General features: G+C 42.8%; 2 protein-coding genes across 3 annotated transcripts in view; one reads left to right on the top strand and one right to left on the bottom strand.

Moving 5' to 3' along the window:
* Positions 1 to 1,012: 1,012 nt before the first annotated feature.
* On the top strand, positions 1,013 to 18,096 carry QPCT (glutaminyl-peptide cyclotransferase). Its single transcript, XM_083496950.1, has 7 exons — positions 1,013 to 1,501; positions 7,032 to 7,178; positions 10,768 to 11,049; positions 11,145 to 11,324; positions 13,627 to 13,726; positions 15,618 to 15,734; positions 16,128 to 18,096. Exons 1-7 carry the CDS (start codon positions 1,379 to 1,381, stop codon positions 16,271 to 16,273), a joined length of 1,095 nt encoding a protein of 364 aa, XP_083353076.1. The 5' UTR covers positions 1,013 to 1,378; the 3' UTR covers positions 16,274 to 18,096.
* SLC30A6 (solute carrier family 30 member 6) overlaps positions 16,864 to 20,787 on the bottom strand; it is a 16,626-nt gene continuing 12,702 nt past the window's right edge. For both annotated transcript variants that reach the window (XM_083496918.1, XM_083496919.1), the window contains exon 14: positions 16,864 to 20,763. In XM_083496918.1, coding sequence (XP_083353044.1) covers positions 20,263 to 20,763 — 501 coding nt within the window. In that variant the 3' untranslated portion in view covers positions 16,864 to 20,262. The remainder of the gene's footprint in view (positions 20,764 to 20,787) is intronic.

Raw genomic sequence — 20,787 nt, 5'->3', positions numbered from 1 at the left:
TGGGTTCATGTTTCCTTTTGAAAATGAGGCATAGTGGAGACTGTGGTGTCTTTATGATATATTGTTTATTTACACATGTATACAACCTAAGCCTGCCATTAAAGGGTTCATAGCATTAACATTCCAAGAGGTTCTTGCTTCCCCCATGGCCACAGTCTTAGGTGCCAGCAGGAATCATCCATGGCCGTCTGCTCAGCTTGCTGTGTTTAACAGACTGCAACTATTTCCCCTCCAGCCCACATCATCGTCAACTGCAATCCTAAAACAACTGCTCTTCTTCCAACTCTAAAACTACTTCAAAGGCTCTTGTCTTTCTAACTAATTCTGAGTTGAGGGAGGGGCGCCTCCCATTTGCCCTCTCGAACTACTCCTTTTGTCCCCCCATCATATTTAACAGGCCATTACCAGGCTGGCTCCTGACTTGTACGTTAACATGCTAAATCCATGGTCTGGCACCCAGGAATTAGAAGGGGAGTCCAGGCACCCCACAAATGCATACAGTATATTCAGTGGGGCCTACTCCCAGATAAGGATGCACAGAATTGCAGCCTTAGACTGATGTATTAACAAGGCTCATACAGAAGATTAACAACAATAGTGCAATTTATTTTGAAAGGACCTAATAGTTAGGCTCTTAAGCTTTCTGTAGGAGATTAAAATAAGTGGCTTAAAAAAAACAAAAACCCTGTGAATTTATGCTGGCGCTTGGGGCTGAATGCACTGAAATGACACACTCTCAACAGAAATAGACAACGTGGTTTGATTCCATACTATTTCATGGGGAACTTGGTTTTTTTTTGGTGGGGGGGAATCACAAAGTGTATTTAGTTGTGAAAAAAATAACCCACCCTCCTCCGTATCATAGCACTGCTACACTCCCTGTATCTCTGGGGGAAGAGGAGAGGAAATGAGGGAGGGGAGAGACCATCCTGCTGTGGCTGCTGCCCAAGTCTGAGGAATTAGTCATATGTCCTCCTCCTGATGCTGCTGACGTGGTGCCAGGGACAGAATTCACTTCCCTGAGGAAATGATAGGCGAAGCTGGATTGATTGGATGTGTGAATAAACATCCCTCTCCATTTTCTGTAGGGCAGGCAGGCAGGAAGGAAGCATGTTAAGAAGCAGAAAAGGTGCCTAATTAATGAGAGCAGATGCAAAGGTAGAGGCTGCCGGGTGAATCACATGCAGCCGCGCACATCTCATGCCTGCTCTCCCAGCTGAAAGGCTGCCCTGCTCTTCCAGCTCTGCCCCCTTTCCCTCCTCCTCCAGCCTAGTACTTCGAAGCTGCTTCTTGTCTGCGTAGAGAGATCCTCCTCAGCGAGAGAGCTGGCAGCCTTGGGTGTTGCCACATAAACAGGAGAAGCCGCTTCCGAAAAGGCATGGCTGGGGGAGACAGAGGCAGCCAGGCTGCAGCATCCTTATGGCTGGCCTGGACACTCTCCCTGGCCCTGGCCTCTTTCCCTCAGCTCGTGAGTGGACGAGTGGACTGGACCCAGGAAAAGGTATGTCAGGGGTCTCCCTCTCTCTGGTGGCTTTTTGTAATTTTGCTTCTTTGGGGAGGGTTACGTGTAGCATGTGGAGGGAGGGAACGACAGGGATGAAGGGATTTGGTGTGGGCAAAGGTCACAGGCCTCTCAGTCACCACGGCTTTGCAGGATTTAAAATAGTTTATCAGGCATCAGATTTCTCCATCCTTGCTGGCAAATCACTGGTGCCAAGGTGTGCCTTTAAGATGATAATATGGGTGTGTGGGAGGAATGAACTCTCTGTGGTGTTCCAGCAGTTGTTCTGTCTTTTATATTTCCACTTATTATATAATTGTGTATGTTTCTATATGTGGATTTCTTAGAAGGGCCTTAAGGCAGATGATCTAGTAGGGCGATTGTGTATGTTAAAAATAGGCGATCTGGCAGGCTGGTGTACAAGTAAATGCCACCCACTCATCCCAGTCATCTTGACACAATGCAGAGCACCCCAAAAAACCAGGAAGGAAAGACAAGCAAATGCACTCTAGATATAGGCTGAGAGTGAATCACAGTGAATCAGAAGAGGGCATGGTCTGAAGGCATATGATATGCCAGCCTTTCTAAAGCAGTTCTGGGTCTGATTGGTGCCTGGATGGCAGGCGTGTGTGTGTGTGTGTGTGTGTGTGTGTGTGTGTGCGTGTGCGTGTGTGGAGTTCCATGATGGAAGAAAAGCAGGGTACAAATGCACTAAGTAAAAGGACAAACACAACTACAATGCACCCCACAATACAACCTACAATGCACGTACAACAGTCAAATTCTGCATACACTCAGAAGTCCCAATGAGTTCAACTGGACTTAATCCTAAACCAGAATGGTACACTGTATTTTGAGGTAACCTTAGAGCACACATTTGGTATATGCTGGTATCCCAGGAATCTCAAATTAAGCTTCTCCAAATCTGCTCAGAAACTAAAATGGTGGCTAACTTTGTAAGTAGATTGGAGCTATATACTTCGGTTATATGGTTATAACCATATATGGATCTGATTACCATTTTATATAGAATCATAGAGTTGGAATAGACCACAAGGGCCATCGAGTCCAACCCCCTGCCAAGCAGGAAACAAGGTATATCAAGGTGCTTGTTGATGGAGACAGACAGACACTTAATGGACAATCCTATATATTGAGTTTAATTAAGCTTTCTCCTACTGAGCTTTCTCCAAAGTAAGTGGATATATCAGGGGCCTCCAACTTTCTTGGCCCCAGAGGAACATTTTCAAATCTAAAGAAATGGTTATGGGCACCACAAAATACCCATTTCACTGACTAAAAAACTGGGCATGTTCAGAACCCCTCTCTGCAAATCAGCACCTACTCACCCCAAAACAAACAGACCGAAGAAAGCAGGACACCCCCTCCAAAAGACAGGCAGCCCTCCCCTACCAACAAAACAAAACAAACCCTACAATAAAAAAATGAGAGGGCAGTGGGGTGTCAGGTGTGCCCTGCTACTCCAAGGCACATCAGAGTTCAACCTTATTTAACAATGCACACTTCTTTCCCCCTCTGATAACCATTCTGAACCAAACTGGACAAGACTCTCATAAGATAGTGTGCTGCTGTTAAGTGTGGTTGTGGTTGTAGGAGGTTTGGCTCAGCCACTGATGCAAGTGCAAAGCTGAACAATCAACATGCACTGCATTGTGTTTTGGGGAAGGTCTGTGTATGGCCAAATAGCATAAGTTCAGGAAGCATTTTTTGAAACTTCATGAAAACTTGCCTATAAATGCTAACTTCAGACACTTATGTGCTATCCTACTGTATCAATAATGCATTGCATTACATTCAATAATGCTACATGTTTACTGCCTGGTTAGCACTCTTTAGCTGGCATAAAGTAAATGCAAATTAGTCCCTTAGACCCTGGGAGACCAGGTCTCCTGGGTTCAATTCAATTCCTTTTGAAGGCAATGGGGAAATGTGGGTTATTTTTAACCGTAGTAGACTATACGCTTAATACTAGTGTGTCACAGAAAGCCCTGATGCGTCTTTAAGCCTTATGTTTTTAAGGACAAGCAATTATTTACTCCTTCCCTTGCTGCTTTTGTCCCAGGTTTGATGTAAACTAGGGCAGTGATAGGGAACCTGTGGTTCTCCAGATACTGTTAGACCCCAACCTACATCAGCTCCACCTTGCATAACTAAGGAAAATTGTAGTCTGGAGGGCCATAGGTTCCCCATCCCAGATTTCAGGCTACTGCAAGCAAGGTAGCATCTGTAAATTCCTTATTACAAGATCATATGCCAAGCCTAAATATGGATTCCCCCCCCCCCCCCCGTTCACAAGAGAGTTCCTAATGCTGTACTTTTGTAATATCTTCGTTCTGAAGTCTGTGATAATTGTGGCCAACATTAAGCGCTGTCTAGTTTTCTGCTGCTTCTGATCTAACGGGTCATCCATTTTAAAAGAACATATGATTTCCTGACATCAAAGTGTCTTATAAAATAATGGCTCTGTCTGTGTGCATATGATGTTAAAGCACATACAATGGGGCCACAGATGCAGTCCAGGATTTATGCCAAAGTAGGCAGAAATATAACTGGGCAGAATTTATCCACTTAAGGGCAAGTAAACATGGCATTTCAGTTGCTGCCGTTGTTTTAACTTACTGCTGCTCACCCATATGTCAACTGAAAATCCAGTGCTCCTTTTCCCTTTCTGCAGCTGTGTACATAGTATATCTTTGAAACACATTTGAAACCCGTCGAACCACAGTTGCTGTAGCTCCTATATTTCTGTTGCATAATACACTTCCATTTGCACAGCTGTTGTACTGGATGCACAACCAGTATTTTCACACAACGGCCCTTGCACTGGTGGTCGGAGAACCCAGGCTATATATCACAGCCTGGTTCTTTGGGGGCTTCCAGATTACCAGTATATTGAGCACTCATCCTAATTTGTGAGGAGGCTAGACAATGTTGAACACTTTCCAGTGTGCCTTCCCATCGCTTTCCTTATCACAAAAAGTCTGATATTTGGGGGTACTGCATTTATTGCAGAAAACATCCCAAGCAATTATAACTGTATGTGATTGATTCCTGCTCCAAAATGGTAGTCGTCTAGAAGTGCGCTATGTTTTCTATTAATGCTCCTTTTTGTTTGTTTTTAAAATAAACCCGTAAAGAAAGTCATGCATATCACAATGTGAATCATTTATTTCCTTAAATATTTTTTGGGGGGAGAAGATGTACATATACACCCCCCCCCGCCTTTCTATTCAAAAGGAGACCCAGCTCAGCTTACAACATGAAATAATAGGGAGGGGAGACATCCTTTAATCACTGATCAGACCTAGCAATTCCATTTCTCCATTTATCTCTTGTGCTTCCAGAGAAAACGTATTCTTCTGCATTAGCATGATTATAGCATTACTGTATTTTGTCTTATAATGGCAGTCACTGGCTACAGTAAATGTTTGTTTGGTCCTGCCAGGAAGATTGCCGCCGTATGTGTCTTTTATTGATTTTCATGCTAAGTGTGCTCATTTCTCCCCGCTAACAACATTCTAATCTCACTGTGGTTCAAAGAGCCCTGTTGGCTAAGATGCATAATGCTTTCCACTATTCATACTTCAAGAAAGCTATAATTTAAGAATCACAGTAAACTGAGCATGCTAAAAATTAAGAAAAGAAGATTAAAATTCGCAAAGACCCTCTCTGTTTAGCTTCAAGACTTCTCTCCCAAGCTATTTGCATATTTTCATACCTCTCAAATTATATTATACTGTTTTGAGTTTGGGTGCCAGAGTTTGTGGGTGCAAGGTACCCATAATTTCTGGATTTAGTAAGTGTTTAGTAAGTGTTAGAATTTAATCAATACTTGGAGTCTTAAAATGGGCTACCAGATGCTAGATTTATCATGTTGAAATACAGGTCAAACAGGAAGATGGACCATTAAAAGAGGACAAAAGGGAAGATGCAGAGCTATTAAGAAAGCTATCGGCAAAGCAAAGACTCTGTGCCAGCCAACAAATGGGAGGAGCCCCTCCCTGAGCTCTGAGATCCTTAGTCAGAAGACAATGACAGAGTTTTTGTTAGGAGGAAGTTTTATGATTTCACTTGGCTGTGGTGTGATTGAGGGGGAAAGGTCTCAGTCTGTTAAACATAGCAAGCTGGAGAGGAAGGGTCAGAGCACAATATGGGCTGTAAGTTTTAACTGGAGGTTGCAGCAAGGGGAGCAGCAGGACCCTCTTGAAGTGTAATGCTTCGAACCTCTCCATCTTAGGCTCAGGTTGTAGATATGTGTAAATAAACCATATATCATAAAGACACCACAGTCTCCGCTATGTCTCATTTCCCAAGTACTGTAAACAAATACTCTGGAGAAGCGCCTGCACTCCTGGAATCCTGCACCTCTTGAGGAAGTGTATATTTACTTCCTCATGAGGCAGACCCTAAATTTGGCACACGTGGCATTCGAAGCCTATTTAGTCATGATACTAATCTAAACATGAGGCATTTGTACATAACTTCAAAAACGTAGGCCCACCAGATATCCCCAGATGGCTACAATACCTAGAAAGCTGACCTTTGTAACAGGCAGGAACAAAGACATGGTAATCACAGGAATACACATCATATACACATCCCAACTTTTATCAGTACACACAATGATGTGTTCACACTTTCAAAACACAAATGTACATATGTGCGTTCTTATTTACCTCAGCTACGCTCATCTGCATAGCCTTGCCTTTCTTTTATTTTTTACCACCCTTCTTGACAGTCCCAATATGAAGTCCCACCAACCTTTCTATCCCATGACTTTCCCTTAATGTTGAGATTTCACTTTGCTTTCAGATGAATTAGGAAGTTACTGCACATACTCCAGCTTCTTGAAGTCAGCCCCAGGCTGCTAGTTATGACTGCTGGCACAGTGGCATGGAAAAACCTGAAATGGATGTCTGTGCAAGTAACTGATAACCAATAAGATCTTTATTATGAGAGTTTATTATTTAAGATTGCTGTATCGGTCATCTGAAAAGAACCAAGCACCAAAACAGATGGGACAGCAATCTTCAAGAAGTGTTTTTTATTTATTACTGTTGTTATGTATTCAGTGGTCTGCGTTTGCCTGAGCTTGAGTCTGGACTAAGGATTCTGAGCTCCTGTGTTCTGATTCGATACATGATGTCCAATCACAGAACGTTTCAGGATTTGGGCCTCTGCCATTGGCCCTTGAGGGATACCTGTTCTAGAGGGTCCCCAACCCTCCTCTCTATTGTTTGGAGCAAAGTCTGGATCCCACCAGTTATATGCAGCAACTATTGTGCTGATATGTTTCTATGTTTTCCTCTTTTTGGGGGGTGGGACGCATGTGTATACATACTTCCATTGTTTGACACTTTGGATGATTATTTTAACAGAAAACTGCTAATGGGTGTTTTAAAATAATACTTCCTACACTATTGTTATATACAAAACACTATAGCAAAATTCATCCAGTCATTCATTATGATTATTGTTAAAATAATCTCGCCTCCAATTCCTTCCTCAGTACTCCCACCGTCCAACCATTTTAAATGCAACTAGCATCCAACAAGTTGCTGCTCACACAGATATCAACCGAATGTGGCAAAATGATTTGCACCCGATACTGATTGAGCGATATCCAGGATCCCCCGGCAGTTATGCTGTGCGTCAGGTGAGTCTGACAAGCTGAAGGTGCAGTTCACACTGATGTCTGCAATAATCCTTCCCTTTCTGCTTCCAGGATACCTCTAACTGTCCACCAGTTCTAAGTACGCTGGTTCGCACTGGTTCTCGGTAAATTACTCACACGATAGTCTATTATAACAACCTGATAGATTATAGGTCACATTTTGCCATAAGAATCTCTGCATTCACAACAGTGGCTTGGCCCTCCCAACTCTGTAGAACACAAGAACCCTGCAGATACAGGCCAATAGCCCAGCTGCCCAACATCCTGTTCTCACAGTGGCCAACCAGATGTCCGTGGGAAGCTCACAAGAGGGCAACAGCACACTCCCTACTTGTGATTTCTAGCAACTGGGATGCAGAGGCATACTGCCTCTGGCAGTAGAAATAGAACATAGCCTCCATAGGAAGAAGGGATGCAGGTGGCACTGTGGTCTAAAACACTGAGCCTAGGGCTTGCCAATTGGAAGGTCGGCAGTTCGAATCCCCACGACGGGGTGAGATCCCATTGTTTGGTCCCAGCTCCTGCCAACCTAGCAGTTCGAAAGCACGTCAAAGTGCAAGTAGATAAATAGTTAAATAGCTCTGGTGGGAAGGTAAACGGCGTTTCCGTGCGCTGCTCTGGTTTCGCCAGAAGCGGCTTAGTCATGCTGGCCACATGACCCGGGAAAACTGTCTGCGGACAAATGTCGGCTCCCTCAGCCAGTAAAGCGAGATGAGCACCGCAACCCCAGAGTCGTTCGCGACTGGACTTAACTGTCAGGGGGCCTTTACCTTTACCTTACCATAGCAAGAAGCCACTGCCAACTATTGTATTGCTTTGTTGTTTTTGTTTTCATTACTTATTTGTGCTTTTATCTTGTGAACCGCCCTGAGATCTTTTGATGAAGGGTGGTATATAAATATAATAAATAATAGTTATAATAATAAATATATCTGATCTAGCACCAGTAATATAATATCACATTCTCATATAATGGACCAGATGGCATAGCTTTGCTAGCTGGAGGAAGAATTGTATTCCTCAGTTGCAAAATAATAGCTACGCTGCATATTGGAAATATCAAAAATATTTTCAGTGGAAGTAGAACTTTGAGGGAAGTTGCACAAAGTGAACACAGAATGTGTAACAGCTGAGCATTTATCCCTTGGAAAGGCCCTCAAACAGCCGCGAGCCATCTTGTTGCAGTTGCAACCTGAAGACAGGTGAGTTTAATGATCTGCAGTTGATGAGGGGGAGGTGGGTAGCCAGTTTCAAAGAGTATCTATTGCATTTAGTGCTGTAGTTTCCTTGGAGATTTACTGGCAGAGAGCCCAAACAAAGAGAAAACAGTGACATCTCTGGCACAGCAGTCATCGGGCATGTACAGACAAGAATCTGTATTGCTAGGGGAGAAGAACAATATCAAAGTAAAAACTTCATAGAAAGAATATTAAATTATGCAATTGAATGGAAATTGGGTTTACCAGAATGTCTCCTTTAGGTATAGATTTCCAATGTCAAATAGCAGGTTAGCACTATCTGCTTGGTGTGGACAATATTCATTCTCATTCATTCTCTCTCTCTCTCTCTCTCTCTCTGTGTGTGTGTGTGTGTGTGTGATATCAGTCTCTACCACAGGACAGGTGAACCATTGTCCTGAATTCTTGTGTGCATTTTCCTGCTTTCGTGTTTCATTTGTATTCTGTTGTTCCTTCAGTAATCTCTAAGGTTATTGACTTCCCACCCAAAAACTGTTGAGGTCTTCACCCGCTTAGTTTTACAGATGGCAGTGCATCAGCTTCTCCGGACCTTGGGCTTAAATGTAATTTATTGGGGCTTCCTTCCTCATAATGCACAGAGGGATCCACTGAGCATCATGTTTTCATTACTGCTGGTCCATCTCATTTAATTATTGCTTCTCATATTGCTTCTCATAAGCACTGAATCCAGGATTTCCTGTTCATTGGCTTGATTTCATGGAAGTGAATCAAGAGCTATCCTTTAGTCACATCTCTCTTCATTTCTACAGCATGATTCTTACGCATACGTATCGAAGTGTTATATAAGATGCCCTGTTAAACCTTTATTCCAATAACATGAAATGTGCCGCAGGGACCATTTCTAAAGCAGATGAGACACGTTGCTAAGGAAACATCAATGAGGGGCAATTAAATGTCATTAACTGACAGCAGCTAGGATCCAAAACCTGCTTGCCTTCTGTGACAGCACAGGCTGTAGCCAGCAGTGGAGAGGAAAGGGAGGCAAGCAAGCCAACTGCTCCGTCATCTTAACTTCACCGCTGACACCAAGTGGATACCAAGGTTTATCTCTGGCTGCCTCCACTGAACAACCTTTAATCTTCTGGACTTTAACCGGCCCAAACTATTACAATTCAATTCAATTCCAGTTCATTACCCCCAGGTCCCAGGGTGAGTTACAACAATCAAAACAAAATGTTAAAAACAATTTAGAACAACTTACCACCACTACTCCCAATAATGGGCAGGGTGGTATGGTCAGAGTAGACACATTGGCATCCATGGGACAAATTTAACGTTGTGCTCTTCCGATTTCTGCTTGCTGGGCAAAAGGATCCCCTTCCCCTCCCACTGTGTTCTAGATGCTCTCTTAATCCTCCAGAGCAGATTTGGGAACTCCAGCTTAGTTGAATCTGGCCTTCCAGACTTAAGTCCCTTGATTTCCACAGTTCTACTCCGCATATGGCTAACAATGCGGGTGGCGCTGTGGTATAAACCATTGAGCCTCTTGGGCTTGCTAATCAGAAGGTCGGCGGTTTAAATCCCCGTGATGGAGTGAGCTCCCGTTGCTCATTCCCAGCTTCTGCCAACCTAGCAGTTCGAAAGTACACCAGTGCAAGTAGATACATAGGTACCACTGTGGCGGGAAGGTACTGTATTTTTCGTCCCATAGGGCGCACTGGCCCATAGGACGCACTGGCCCATAGGACGCACCTAGTTTTTTGGGGGGGAAATAAGGGGGGGAAATTTATTTTCCCCCCCAGGCGCGGGGCTGGGGCGGGGGAAATCCCAAGCTTCCCCCAACCCCAGAACAGGCAGATCTCCGCAAAGCGGTGGGAGAGCTGTGCAAAGCCCGAAGCCTGGGGGGCGCAGCTCTCCCACTGCTTTCGGAGAGCTTCCTGAAGCCTGGAGAGTGAGAGGGGTCGGTGCCTGCTTTCGCCCCATAGGATGCACACACATTTCCCCTTCATTTTTGGAGGGGGAAAAGTGCGTCCTATAGGGCGAAAAATACGGTAAACGGCGTTTCCGTGCACTCTGGCTTCCGTCACAGTGTTCTGTTGCATCAGAAGTGGTCCTGCTGGCCACATGACTCAGAAAGCTGTCTGTGGACAAACGCCGGCTTCCTCGGCCTCAAAGCGAGATGAGCGCCACAATGCCATAGTCGCCTTTGACTGGACTTAACTATCCAGGGCTCCTTTACCTTTAACCTTTCAGTGTTGAATTTCAGCAGATAATGGCATACCTTTCTAGGCAGTTTTTTAAAAACAAAACACAGTTTTGCTTGAAAATAAGAAATGTTTGCCTCCTTTGACTTGTGGCTGTATACATTTCAGCATATCAAGCATCGTCTTCAAGGACTACAGGCTGGCTGGGTAGTTGAAGAAGACACATTTCAGAGCCATACTCCTTACGGATACCGCACCTTTTCAAACATCATCAGCACCCTCAATCCCCTTGCCAAGCGCCACTTGGTGCTTGCTTGCCATTACGATTCAAAATACTTCCCCCCCCAGTCGGACGGCAAAGTGTTTGTCGGAGCCACTGACTCAGCGGTGCCCTGTGCTATGATGCTAGAATTGGCACGTTCCTTGGACACGCAGCTTCATTGTCTGAAGGTATTTTCTTCTTTTCTGCATTTGTTTCTGCATTAACCATGAACCACAGCGTGGCAACTGACCTTGCATTTTGTCCTCCACCCCTCATCCCACAGAAGGCCGTCACAAATGGCAAGTCAGATCTCTCCCTGCAGCTCATTTTCTTTGACGGCGAAGAAGCTTTCGTCCGATGGTCCCCTTCAGATTCTCTATATGGCTCTCGGCACTTGGCCCAAAAAATGGCATCGACTCCACACCCTCCAGGCGCCGCACATACAACTCAGATTCAGGGCATTGTAAGTGAGAACTTTATGGAGGGAGAAGGAAGGGGGGCGAGGTGCATGCACTAGAGTAACTGATGTAGAAAACAAATCTGAGAAATATTGTGGGATATATATATATATATATGTATGTGTGTGTGTGTGTGTGTATGTGTATATATATATATATATATATATATATATATGCTTTCGTAGATTTTCACGGGTACAGGAATGCAGGTTTTGGTGTCTTCGGGTGTCTTCCCGTGTAAGAGTTGGGGTGTCTAGGTGACGTTTCGACGAGGTCTCACTCGTCATCTTCAGGCTGGTGCTTTCGGCTTCTTGTTACTGGAACAGAGCAGGATCTCAGTGTTTGAGTTCCTATAAATACTGTTGAGGGGGTGTGGTGTATAGCCTCCAACGTTCTGGGCAGAGAGGAAGTTCCCAGGTTAGTGTGCCTTTTCTTCTTTTGTTCCTTAATTACTTGAGGGATATCTTGAGAGATTTCTTGAGTGATATTCTGAGTACCACTTAGGTGGGTCATTAGGTGTGGATTAGTTGCTAAAGCTTTCGTGTCTTAACCTCTTGAGCTTGTGAAGAGTTTTTCTGAGAAGATGGCTGTATTGCACTTAGTTGTGCTCTGGCTTGGCTTCGTGTATAGGGGCGAGCTGTGGTTTTGTGCCCTGTGCCAGCCAGATCTGTGTAGGGATTGCAGGGGGGTGCAGCATCCGGAGGTGCCACTATGGTTTGGCTACTGGATGGTGTCTGTAATTTATCTGTGGAGAGGGTCTGGGTTTGGGTCTGGTGTGGTTGATTGGTGATGGCGTTCTGTGTGCCTCTGGTTCTGGTGTCGGTTTTTGTGGGGAGGGCTAATTTCCAGATGTCTGGCAGGCGGGACGTGTCGTCACGCTTGTTCATGTTGTGAGGGTGTTTCTCTATCTCGATGGCTTCCATGATTATTCTCTTGTGGTGATGTTCCATGTTAAAGAGCAATTTGGAATCTGCAAAATTAATTTCGTGTCCTGTTTCTTTCATGTGTTGGAAAAGAGAGGAAGTTTTTTCTTCTTTTTTGACGGCATTCTTGTGTTCTGCGATACGTGCATTTATTCGTCTGTTTGTTTGTCCAATGTACGTGGCTGGGCAGGCTTTGCAGGGTATTTCATAGATACCCTACCTCTTCACAAGCTCAAGAGGTTAAGACACGAAAGCTTTAGCAACTAATCCACACCTAATGACCCACCTAAGTGGTACTCAGAATATCACTCAAGAAATCTCTCAAGATATCCCTCAAGTAATTAAGGAACAAAAGAAGAAAAGGCACACTAACCTGGGAACTTCCTCTCTGCCCAGAACGTTGGAGGCTATACACCACACCCCCTCAACAGTATTTATAGGAACTCAAACACTGAGATCCTGCTCTGTTCCAGTAACAAGAAGCCGAAAGCACCAGCCTGAAGATGACGAGTGAGACCTCGTCGAAACGTCGCCTAGACACCCCAACTCTTACACGGGAAGACACCCGAAGACACCAAAACCTGCATATATATATATATATATATATATATATATATATATATATATATATATATCATTGGTGCAACTGTCTGAAATGTTTTAAAGCAGGACCAGAAATGCCTCTACTTGGTGAAGGATATGGGGAATATAGAGGCAGAAAAGTGCTTTGCAATCTTTTGATGGGTATAGCTAAGGGATGCAGAGCATTTTCTTTTCTTTAGTTTATTTTGCATGACATCTTGGGCATAATCCAGCCAAAATTAAGCACTCCGAAATCTTGTTGATTTTTAAAAGGGAGGCAATTTGGCATGTAACTTACTCTCTCACTGGAATTGTGGAACAAATCATCTCCATGTTTCAAATAGCAGTATGTAGCCATTGGACCGTGTATGAGCCACTGTCCATAGTGAATGTTCAACCATGTGAATGGCTGTGTCACAAAATGTCTCTGGGGGCTTATCCACACTTACTATTTGCCTCGCTTTTTCCAGGCATAGGCCCATATTTTAAAGCTCTTTGTCTGAGCACTACTACTTTTTTTGCCCCAGAACTTCCCTGCAAAACCAGGTCTAAGTGCAACAAATGGTAATGTGGGTTTTCCAGAGATTGCAGTTTGCTCCAATTCTGCTCTAAAGAGCAGGGTTTTTGCGGGGAAAGCTCCAAAGCAAAAAAACAAACAAAAAACCCTTTAAAGTGTGGGTTGGGTTTGGAAAAAAGCCTTGCATCTATCAACATTCCCTGATTTGGGCCAGTCAGTACAACATATTTATAGGGTTCTGTGAGTGACATTTAAAAGGCCTATTTCTTTATTGATTTCTCATAGGATCTTTTTGTGCTACTGGATTTAATCGGTGCTCGGAACCCAACATTCCCCCTTTACTTTCTGAACACAGCCCGATGGCTGGGGAGACTTGAAGCAATCGGTAAGATCAGATTATGCAAAACATAATGACTTAAAAAAACAATGGTTGCCATAACAGGAACTCTAAGCTCTTCTAGCTTCATGTGTGTAGGAGTTAAATTCTGGCTGTAAATTACTCTCCAAATTTTACAGCTCTGCATATGGCAATTATTTTTGCATTGGGGTGGAATCTTAATGAGAAGAATAATTCCTGACTATTGTATTCACATATCATATTGTAACCCAGCTCACATTTTCTTTATTAAAATATTCATAAGCCTCACAGGATCAAAACATTTAAAATCAATGAATTAATTCATTAAAAAAAACAAAGCATCTGAAACAATAAACAACCGCCTACAGTTGATTCACAGCAGTTGATAAACAGCTGAGACAATAGCCAGGTTCTTCCTTTCTTTTTCAAGCTTCCAGACCCAACTCTGTAAGATAAAAATCTATGCTGATATTACCCAAATAGTGAGTTTGCTAGCATGGGATGCTAGTTGACCAGCATTTAGCAGTACAGTTGTACCTTGGAAGTTGAATGGAATCCGTTCCAGAAGTCCATTCAACTTCCAAAACGTTCAGAAACCAAAGCACGGCTTCTGATTGGCTACAGGAAGCTCCTGCAGCCAATCGGAAGCCACGTCGGACGTTCGGCTTCCAAAAATAGTTTGCAAACCGGAACACTCACTTCCAGGTTTGTGGCGTTCGGGAACCAAAATGTTCGAGAACTAAGCTGTTCAAAAACCAAGGGACGACTGTACTTCATATGAGAAGCCCAAACTGGTTTGTTTTCAACCTGAGGTGTCATAAATCAGGGATGGGGCATCATTGGCCTACAAGTCCCTTTAGCAACCAGCCCGTGGCCAGTGGTCAAGGATGTGGGAAGTTGAGAGTCCACCAAGATCTGGAGGGCCACAGGTAGTACATGTGGGGATAGGTTTTAATAGGTAGGAGAGGTTATATTCATTGCAATTTATTCCTCCCACACATCTGGGTTGAATAGAGTTTCAAAATTCTACCCTTGGCAGCAAAATTAATAGGACTTAGGCTGTAAAACCTTGTTTTGAGCAAATCCAACTATGAAGTAAGTTGGCTTTCCCCCTTTTCCCCCTTTTAACCCGCTTCAGAATCAGGCAACAACTGGTAAAGTAAGTTAAAAAATAAGATTTACTTAGTTTATAATTATGCATTGGATCACAACAAAGGCAGCATCAAATCTATGCAGGCAAAATATTTACAGTATAAGCAGCTTCAGGCATGTGCCTGGAGCTGGAGCAAGTAGAGACATGTCTGCATCCAACACTGGTCAAAGGAAAAGAGGAACAGGAAGTATTTTATGTTCATTCCTCTCCAGGAAAAGGAGGGGAAATGACATCACACAGGGCGCTCTCTACCACTTGTATTTCTATGGTCTGCCTATCAACAATACAGCTCTGTGGTATTAGCGCCTTCTCATGCTAACTAGCAAGAATATGCATTTGTTTGGCTGCTTTGTTGTTTAGTTGTGTCTGACTCTTTGTGACCCCATGGACCAGAGCACGCCAGGCACTCCTGCCTTCCACTGCTTCCCACAGTTTGGTCAAACTCATGTTAGTAGCTTTGTTTGGCTGCTAATCCCCCACAAGACACGGGCTGCATCATTCTCAAGGCCATTGTACTGTGTGAAATTGTGTCCGGGGGGTGTATTACTCCTTTGTGCATCAAAGTTAGACTTCCCTATCCTTTGAGCCCCATACATTGTTAGATTATACCCCCATCGTTTCTAGCTAGCGTCTGGGGACCTTGGGTTAGGGAAGGATGGTCAAAATGTTTAAAACATTTCAAATTTAGGGTCTTGGCTTTTTAAACAAAATATTGCCATACACTGTTTAATTTTTTTTAAATTTTTTTTTAAAAAAACCCTGCAGAACAAAACCTTGTTGCTTTGGGTTTGCTAAACAATTACTCTCCTGAAAGGCCCTATTTCCGGCCTGACTTACGAAGACATCCAGTAGAGGATGACCACGTCCCATTTTTAAGAAGAGGTATGACAACTTTTTATATATTATACTTTTGGCAGCAGGGTCTGAAAGATGAGAACTTGGGGCAATGGCAGAAGGGATATAAGATACCTGCATTAACATGAAAATATAAACATGTTCAGCATTAACTAATGATGTGATATTATTGCATTTTCTGTAGGGCTTGAAAGGTGGAAATCATTTTTTTAAAGTTATTTTTTATATGGTTGCATTTCTAATTTCTTTACCCTCTTACGAGTAAGCTCTGGAATTATTTCTGATCTAATACTCACTAAAGAAATATCACTGGACTAGAATGTAACACCACAGTGCTATTGTGTTTATATAACCAAGTAAAGTACATGCCCAGAAGTCCAGTAATCTCCAGAATCATCTTCTTTGTTCTCTTCCCTCCAGGGGTTCCAATCCTACACCTGATCCCAGCTCCTTTCCCTAGAGTGTGGCACACCATGGAAGACAATGAAGAAAATCTTGACAAGCCAACCACTGACAACCTCAACAAGATTCTACAAGTATTTGTGCTGGAATATCTCAATCTGTGATGTAACACTGTTGGCTCCCACACAACTCCTGCTCTGTTTTTAAGGCCACCACTGGTTCCTCTTTAGCTGCTTCCAAAAACAGGCTTTTGGAGACTATAGGAATAAAATAGCTTAGTTTTTAATCTCTGCCCCCTAGAGGAAAATGGAAAGAATGGCAATTATTTAAGGTTTAGTGGTACACACAACTGTGGGTAAACCAAATTCTGGCAGTGGGGAAAATAAACATTTATACCAAACTGTGTTCAAGTAGAAGGAAAAACACAACTGTTCAGCTTTCATTGAAGAAGAAATAAATGAAAAGGCTTAGTTTCATTATGCTACACAATGATATTCAGTACAGTATTTCATGATTTTAGCTACAGCAACATTCCAAAAAATTAAGTGCTATTTCCTTTAACATCAAGTGATAATAATTTAGTGCATACTTGGTATGCAGTTAAATGTGAATAGAAGATAGGTGATGAGAGGAATCCATCCTTGTAGCTTATTTTTTCTAATATCCTTCTGTCCAGATGAATCTCATGAAGTGGTCCACTGTATGAGGTTCCAAAATAAATGTTCATTTACTGTGCCATAACTTGTAGTCTAACTGGCTAAAATGAGTCCCTATGCCTGGATTACCATTTTGTACAAGGTGGGGAGGGGGATAAGGGTCTCTTTTAAATCATAATGTTACCACGCAATGCCCTGATTGCGTAGCCCTACGATCATTTATCAGGTGAAGGGTCATCCCATCTTACTGTGTTATCTCTACAGGCAATTATTCAACAGTGGAATTCAAGCTTAGAGGTGAAGCATAGATGAAGCAACTGCTTGATGCCTAACTAAATTCCACTGAATATATCAAGTCACCCTGACTCTGAATGTAACACATTTTCAGGCTGCATTTTTAGATCCTTTTAAAAACACACACAATGCACATCAGTGGTAGTATCTTGCAGATTTCATTGTACAGTTCAATCTCAGCACCTTGCTTTAATTGTACCAGAAAAGTTTTGCCACTACAGCTAAAAAATCATCCTCTGATGTGTTTGGTCAATTCCCAGTTCCTGTCCCTCTTCCCTGTACATGAACACACAGAACATTTCCACCACTAAAATTCACTGCCTCCCTCCACTTTGCTTATTCCCGACCACCTCCCTTCAGAGTTTGGGCCTGTGTGGGAACATAATGCTGCAACTGTGAGCTTTGTTGCTATGGCAGGATGTCTGCAAATACATTTGAGCTCCAATACCTCAATTACACAAGCATGGTCTGTAGAATTATATCCTTCTAAATAGTTGTAACTATGGGCTTTAGTATATGGTAGTGGTGGGAATTTATTGCGTACACGTGTATCCCTCAAAGGAGAACGAGATGAGACACTTTATCCTCACAACAAACTGGTGAGATAGGTGAAGTCAAAAGATAATGACTGGACCAAGGTCACCTAGGGAGCTTTACAGCTGAGTGTTGAGTTTAACTCTAGTCTCACATGTCACAATCCAACACCCTATAACCATTATCTTTCATTATACCCCAAACCTGGGAATGCATTTGTTAGAAAGAATGTTTAAACCTTCAACCATGTACCAGGCATGCAGGATTAACAGCATTACCTTATGGCTATTGGTAAATTTTCCACTTTGGATAGGTGATCTAACGTTTACACTACTGAGTTATTCTGAAATAAAAGTCCTAAGTCTGATTTGTATCTAATTCTTGAATATGTAATGACCTGGATGTAGTCTTTAAAAACAGAGCACCATTCTTTGTGTTTACATTTGGATAAGCGAGTGTCTTATATATTGGCACTGTATAATAAAATAAACACTTGTTAAGTCTGTTGGAGCCTATTTTCTCCCTCACACTTAGTTCTCCAGAGTTATGTTGGTCTGAAGGACCAAGATATACAAAATGAGTAAGATAAAGTGGTACCTCGGGATGCGAATGGGATCTGTTCCAGAGCCCCATTCGCATCCTGAATGGAAGACGCGACGGCGCGTCTGCACGTGCGCAGGTCGCGCTTTGCCTCTTCTGCGCATGCACGTGATGTCATTTTGAGTGTCTGCGCATGCGCGAGCGGCAAAACCCAGAATTAACGTGCTCCGTTACTTCCGGGTTGCCGCAGAGCGCAACCCGAAAGCGCTCAACCTGAAGCACATTCAACCCGAGGTATGACTGTAATTGATTTTACTGGACAACTTCTGTGGCTTAGCAGAATACAAACAGCCCAAAGGAATGTATGGGCTATACCAAAGGGAGTTCCACTCATACAACACAACTTCCATTTCCTCTCCTCCCCCACAGGACCCAACACCCCCAAATCTGCTCCAGAGGGACCCCTATCCCTTTGCAGCTGATCTTGAGGCTTAGAGAGGAAGTTCCACTGGGCACATGGAAATCTGCTGCACATGTAGAGCAGCAACATTGGATTCAGCCCTGTTTTAAATTCTACCCACACCCAATGACACACGCCTCTTTGAGCTGGGTGGAAGAGGGCATATAAACTTCTTCCACATCAAGGAGAGTGACTTGGAAAACCTGAAATGGCTCTGGTACGGTTGTCCTGCCTCAAAGAACATCATGTGCCCTTTTAGCAATAAATGGATATATCTCACAATCAAAATAACCAGACACCCAGCAGTGGACATGCTAGAAAAGGAAAGGTATCTCTGTCCAGCAAGGCATTTGGGAAAGGGAAGGTGGAAAAGTCAAATCCTGAAATCAAATCACCACCCCCACATCCTCCTTGCAGAAGGGTCCTCTCAATCACAAACAGGAGAGGGTAGGAATGTAAATGGCTGCCTTTAGTTGTGGAGAGAAACCTGGAGGTAGGAAGAAGGTGGGAGAGTCCACATGCCTGCTGCAGCAACCTGGTTCCATGCATGCTGTTAGTGTGACTGTTTGGAGAGCAGGGTGGAGGAGAGAGGCAGCCACACTTTGTGGTTTTCCATGGTAGAAAAGTAAAGCTGATGCTGGTCACCAACTAATCTAAATCATGTTCCCTTGTAGGTAAGGACTTACTGAAGGAAAACTAGGTACAGTATATAATGTAGGCAGGTGGTATACAAATTTTCACTGGCAACAGAATGAAGGAAAAAGTATCACAATACTTATTAGCAAAACATTAAAATATGCACTCAAATCAGTTACTGACCATGCTAGTTGAAACTGCTAACAAAAAACAGAGTGACTGGCCTGTTGCTATACTTCCCATTTAAGCACCTTGCTTACCTTCATGCAGAGAGGTACCATCACTTTTTAAAAAGCAGCTGGAAAGAAGTTTTAAAATCAGTGTTTCCATAAATATAAAATTGCTACTAGGTTAACCAAAGCATTCATTCCACATACCATGCCACTACTCTGAACTCTTCAAACAGGATTAACAATAGTTTAAAAGGACCACCCTAAGATTTCCCAGCACACTGTCAAACACAGATGACAGAAATAAAAACGAATCTGTGATAGTTAACACCATAGGAGAGTTAATAACTCTTGTGAACCTGGCAGCAATATAAAGTATTTATTTAGATAAGCATCTCTTAATGTCAAATAAGATTTGAAGTGGGTCTGTTGGACCTCCAAGTGGTCATTTATATATGACACACACCTTTCCAATTAAGGAAAATGTAACTTTTAAAAATGATTGTATGATTACATCATAGGCAAAGAAGTTTTGGAGAAATTTGGTAATTGGAAACACTCTTCATCACCATCAAGAAAACGATATAGAACCTCACTTCTGGCCAAATTTGTTATCTTCTGAAGTTCCTTGATATATTGTACTGTAATCACTTACAAAGCAAAAATAAAACATGAATAAGCTCACCGCTTGTATAGCTGCAACTTTTACAGTCAGAGATAGTAAATGAAACACCAAAAGCACATTTTCATGATTGGAAATATTTGATCCTGGTCCATCTAAAAAATATGAATAGTCTTGTAGAAAAAAGTGAGCAATAAAATAGATTTAAAAAAATAATCAAACAATAAATATGGAAAATAGTTTATTGGGGCCTGGGCTGACCTTGAGTGCCAGTTCCATATCTGTGGGGAGCATTTATTAAACCAGTCCTGAATCCCTGGGTTGCCCCTATTCCTGGGACTCCAAATCCTTGTGTGAAGACACTGCTGTAAGGTACAGTTCCACGGTTGAAGCCTAGTCTGTAGGGCCTTGTCTGAGTATTCACGAGAATGACTGGATTCATATTTTTGCCTGGTGTGTTAAAGGAGAATTCTGGAGGTGGACTACTTGCTTTTGCTGGAGTAGATGTAGCTACGTTAGAGTTTTCTGCCATTTTTAGAGGTGGCATTGGAATGATGTGATGATCTGAAAGATTCAGCATATTGTTTGCAATAGTTCCAGAGGTCAAGGCTGGCCTAATCCAGTCATCTTTGAAAATCTGAACAGTCAACGTAGACACTAGCGTATACAACCGATTGGTCACGTGAGCAAGTACCATTTGTTCATTAGCATCTCTTCGAATTCTCACGTGTACTGATCCAGCCTAGAAAGCAAAGAAGAATAAGCT

Source organism: Podarcis liolepis (assembly GCF_965112155.1).
Source record: "Podarcis liolepis genome assembly, chromosome: 3".
Lineage (NCBI taxonomy): Eukaryota > Metazoa > Chordata > Lepidosauria > Squamata > Lacertidae > Podarcis > Podarcis liolepis.
This window is presented reverse-complemented; position numbering and strand designations above follow the sequence as displayed.

What these genes read in the sequence shown, in the direction of transcription:
- QPCT (XM_083496950.1), top strand. Translation starts at nt 1,379, where the DNA reads ATGGCTGGGGGAGACAGAGGCAGCCAGGCTGCAGCATCCTTATGGCTG. An exon ending in GCAGTTATGCTGTGCGTCAG is followed by an intron (nt 7,179 to 10,767) that starts GTGAGTCTGACA and finishes TATACATTTCAG; the next exon opens with CATATCAAGCATCGTCTTCA. An exon ending in CGCAGCTTCATTGTCTGAAG is followed by an intron (nt 11,050 to 11,144) that starts GTATTTTCTTCT and finishes CTCATCCCACAG; the next exon opens with AAGGCCGTCACAAATGGCAA.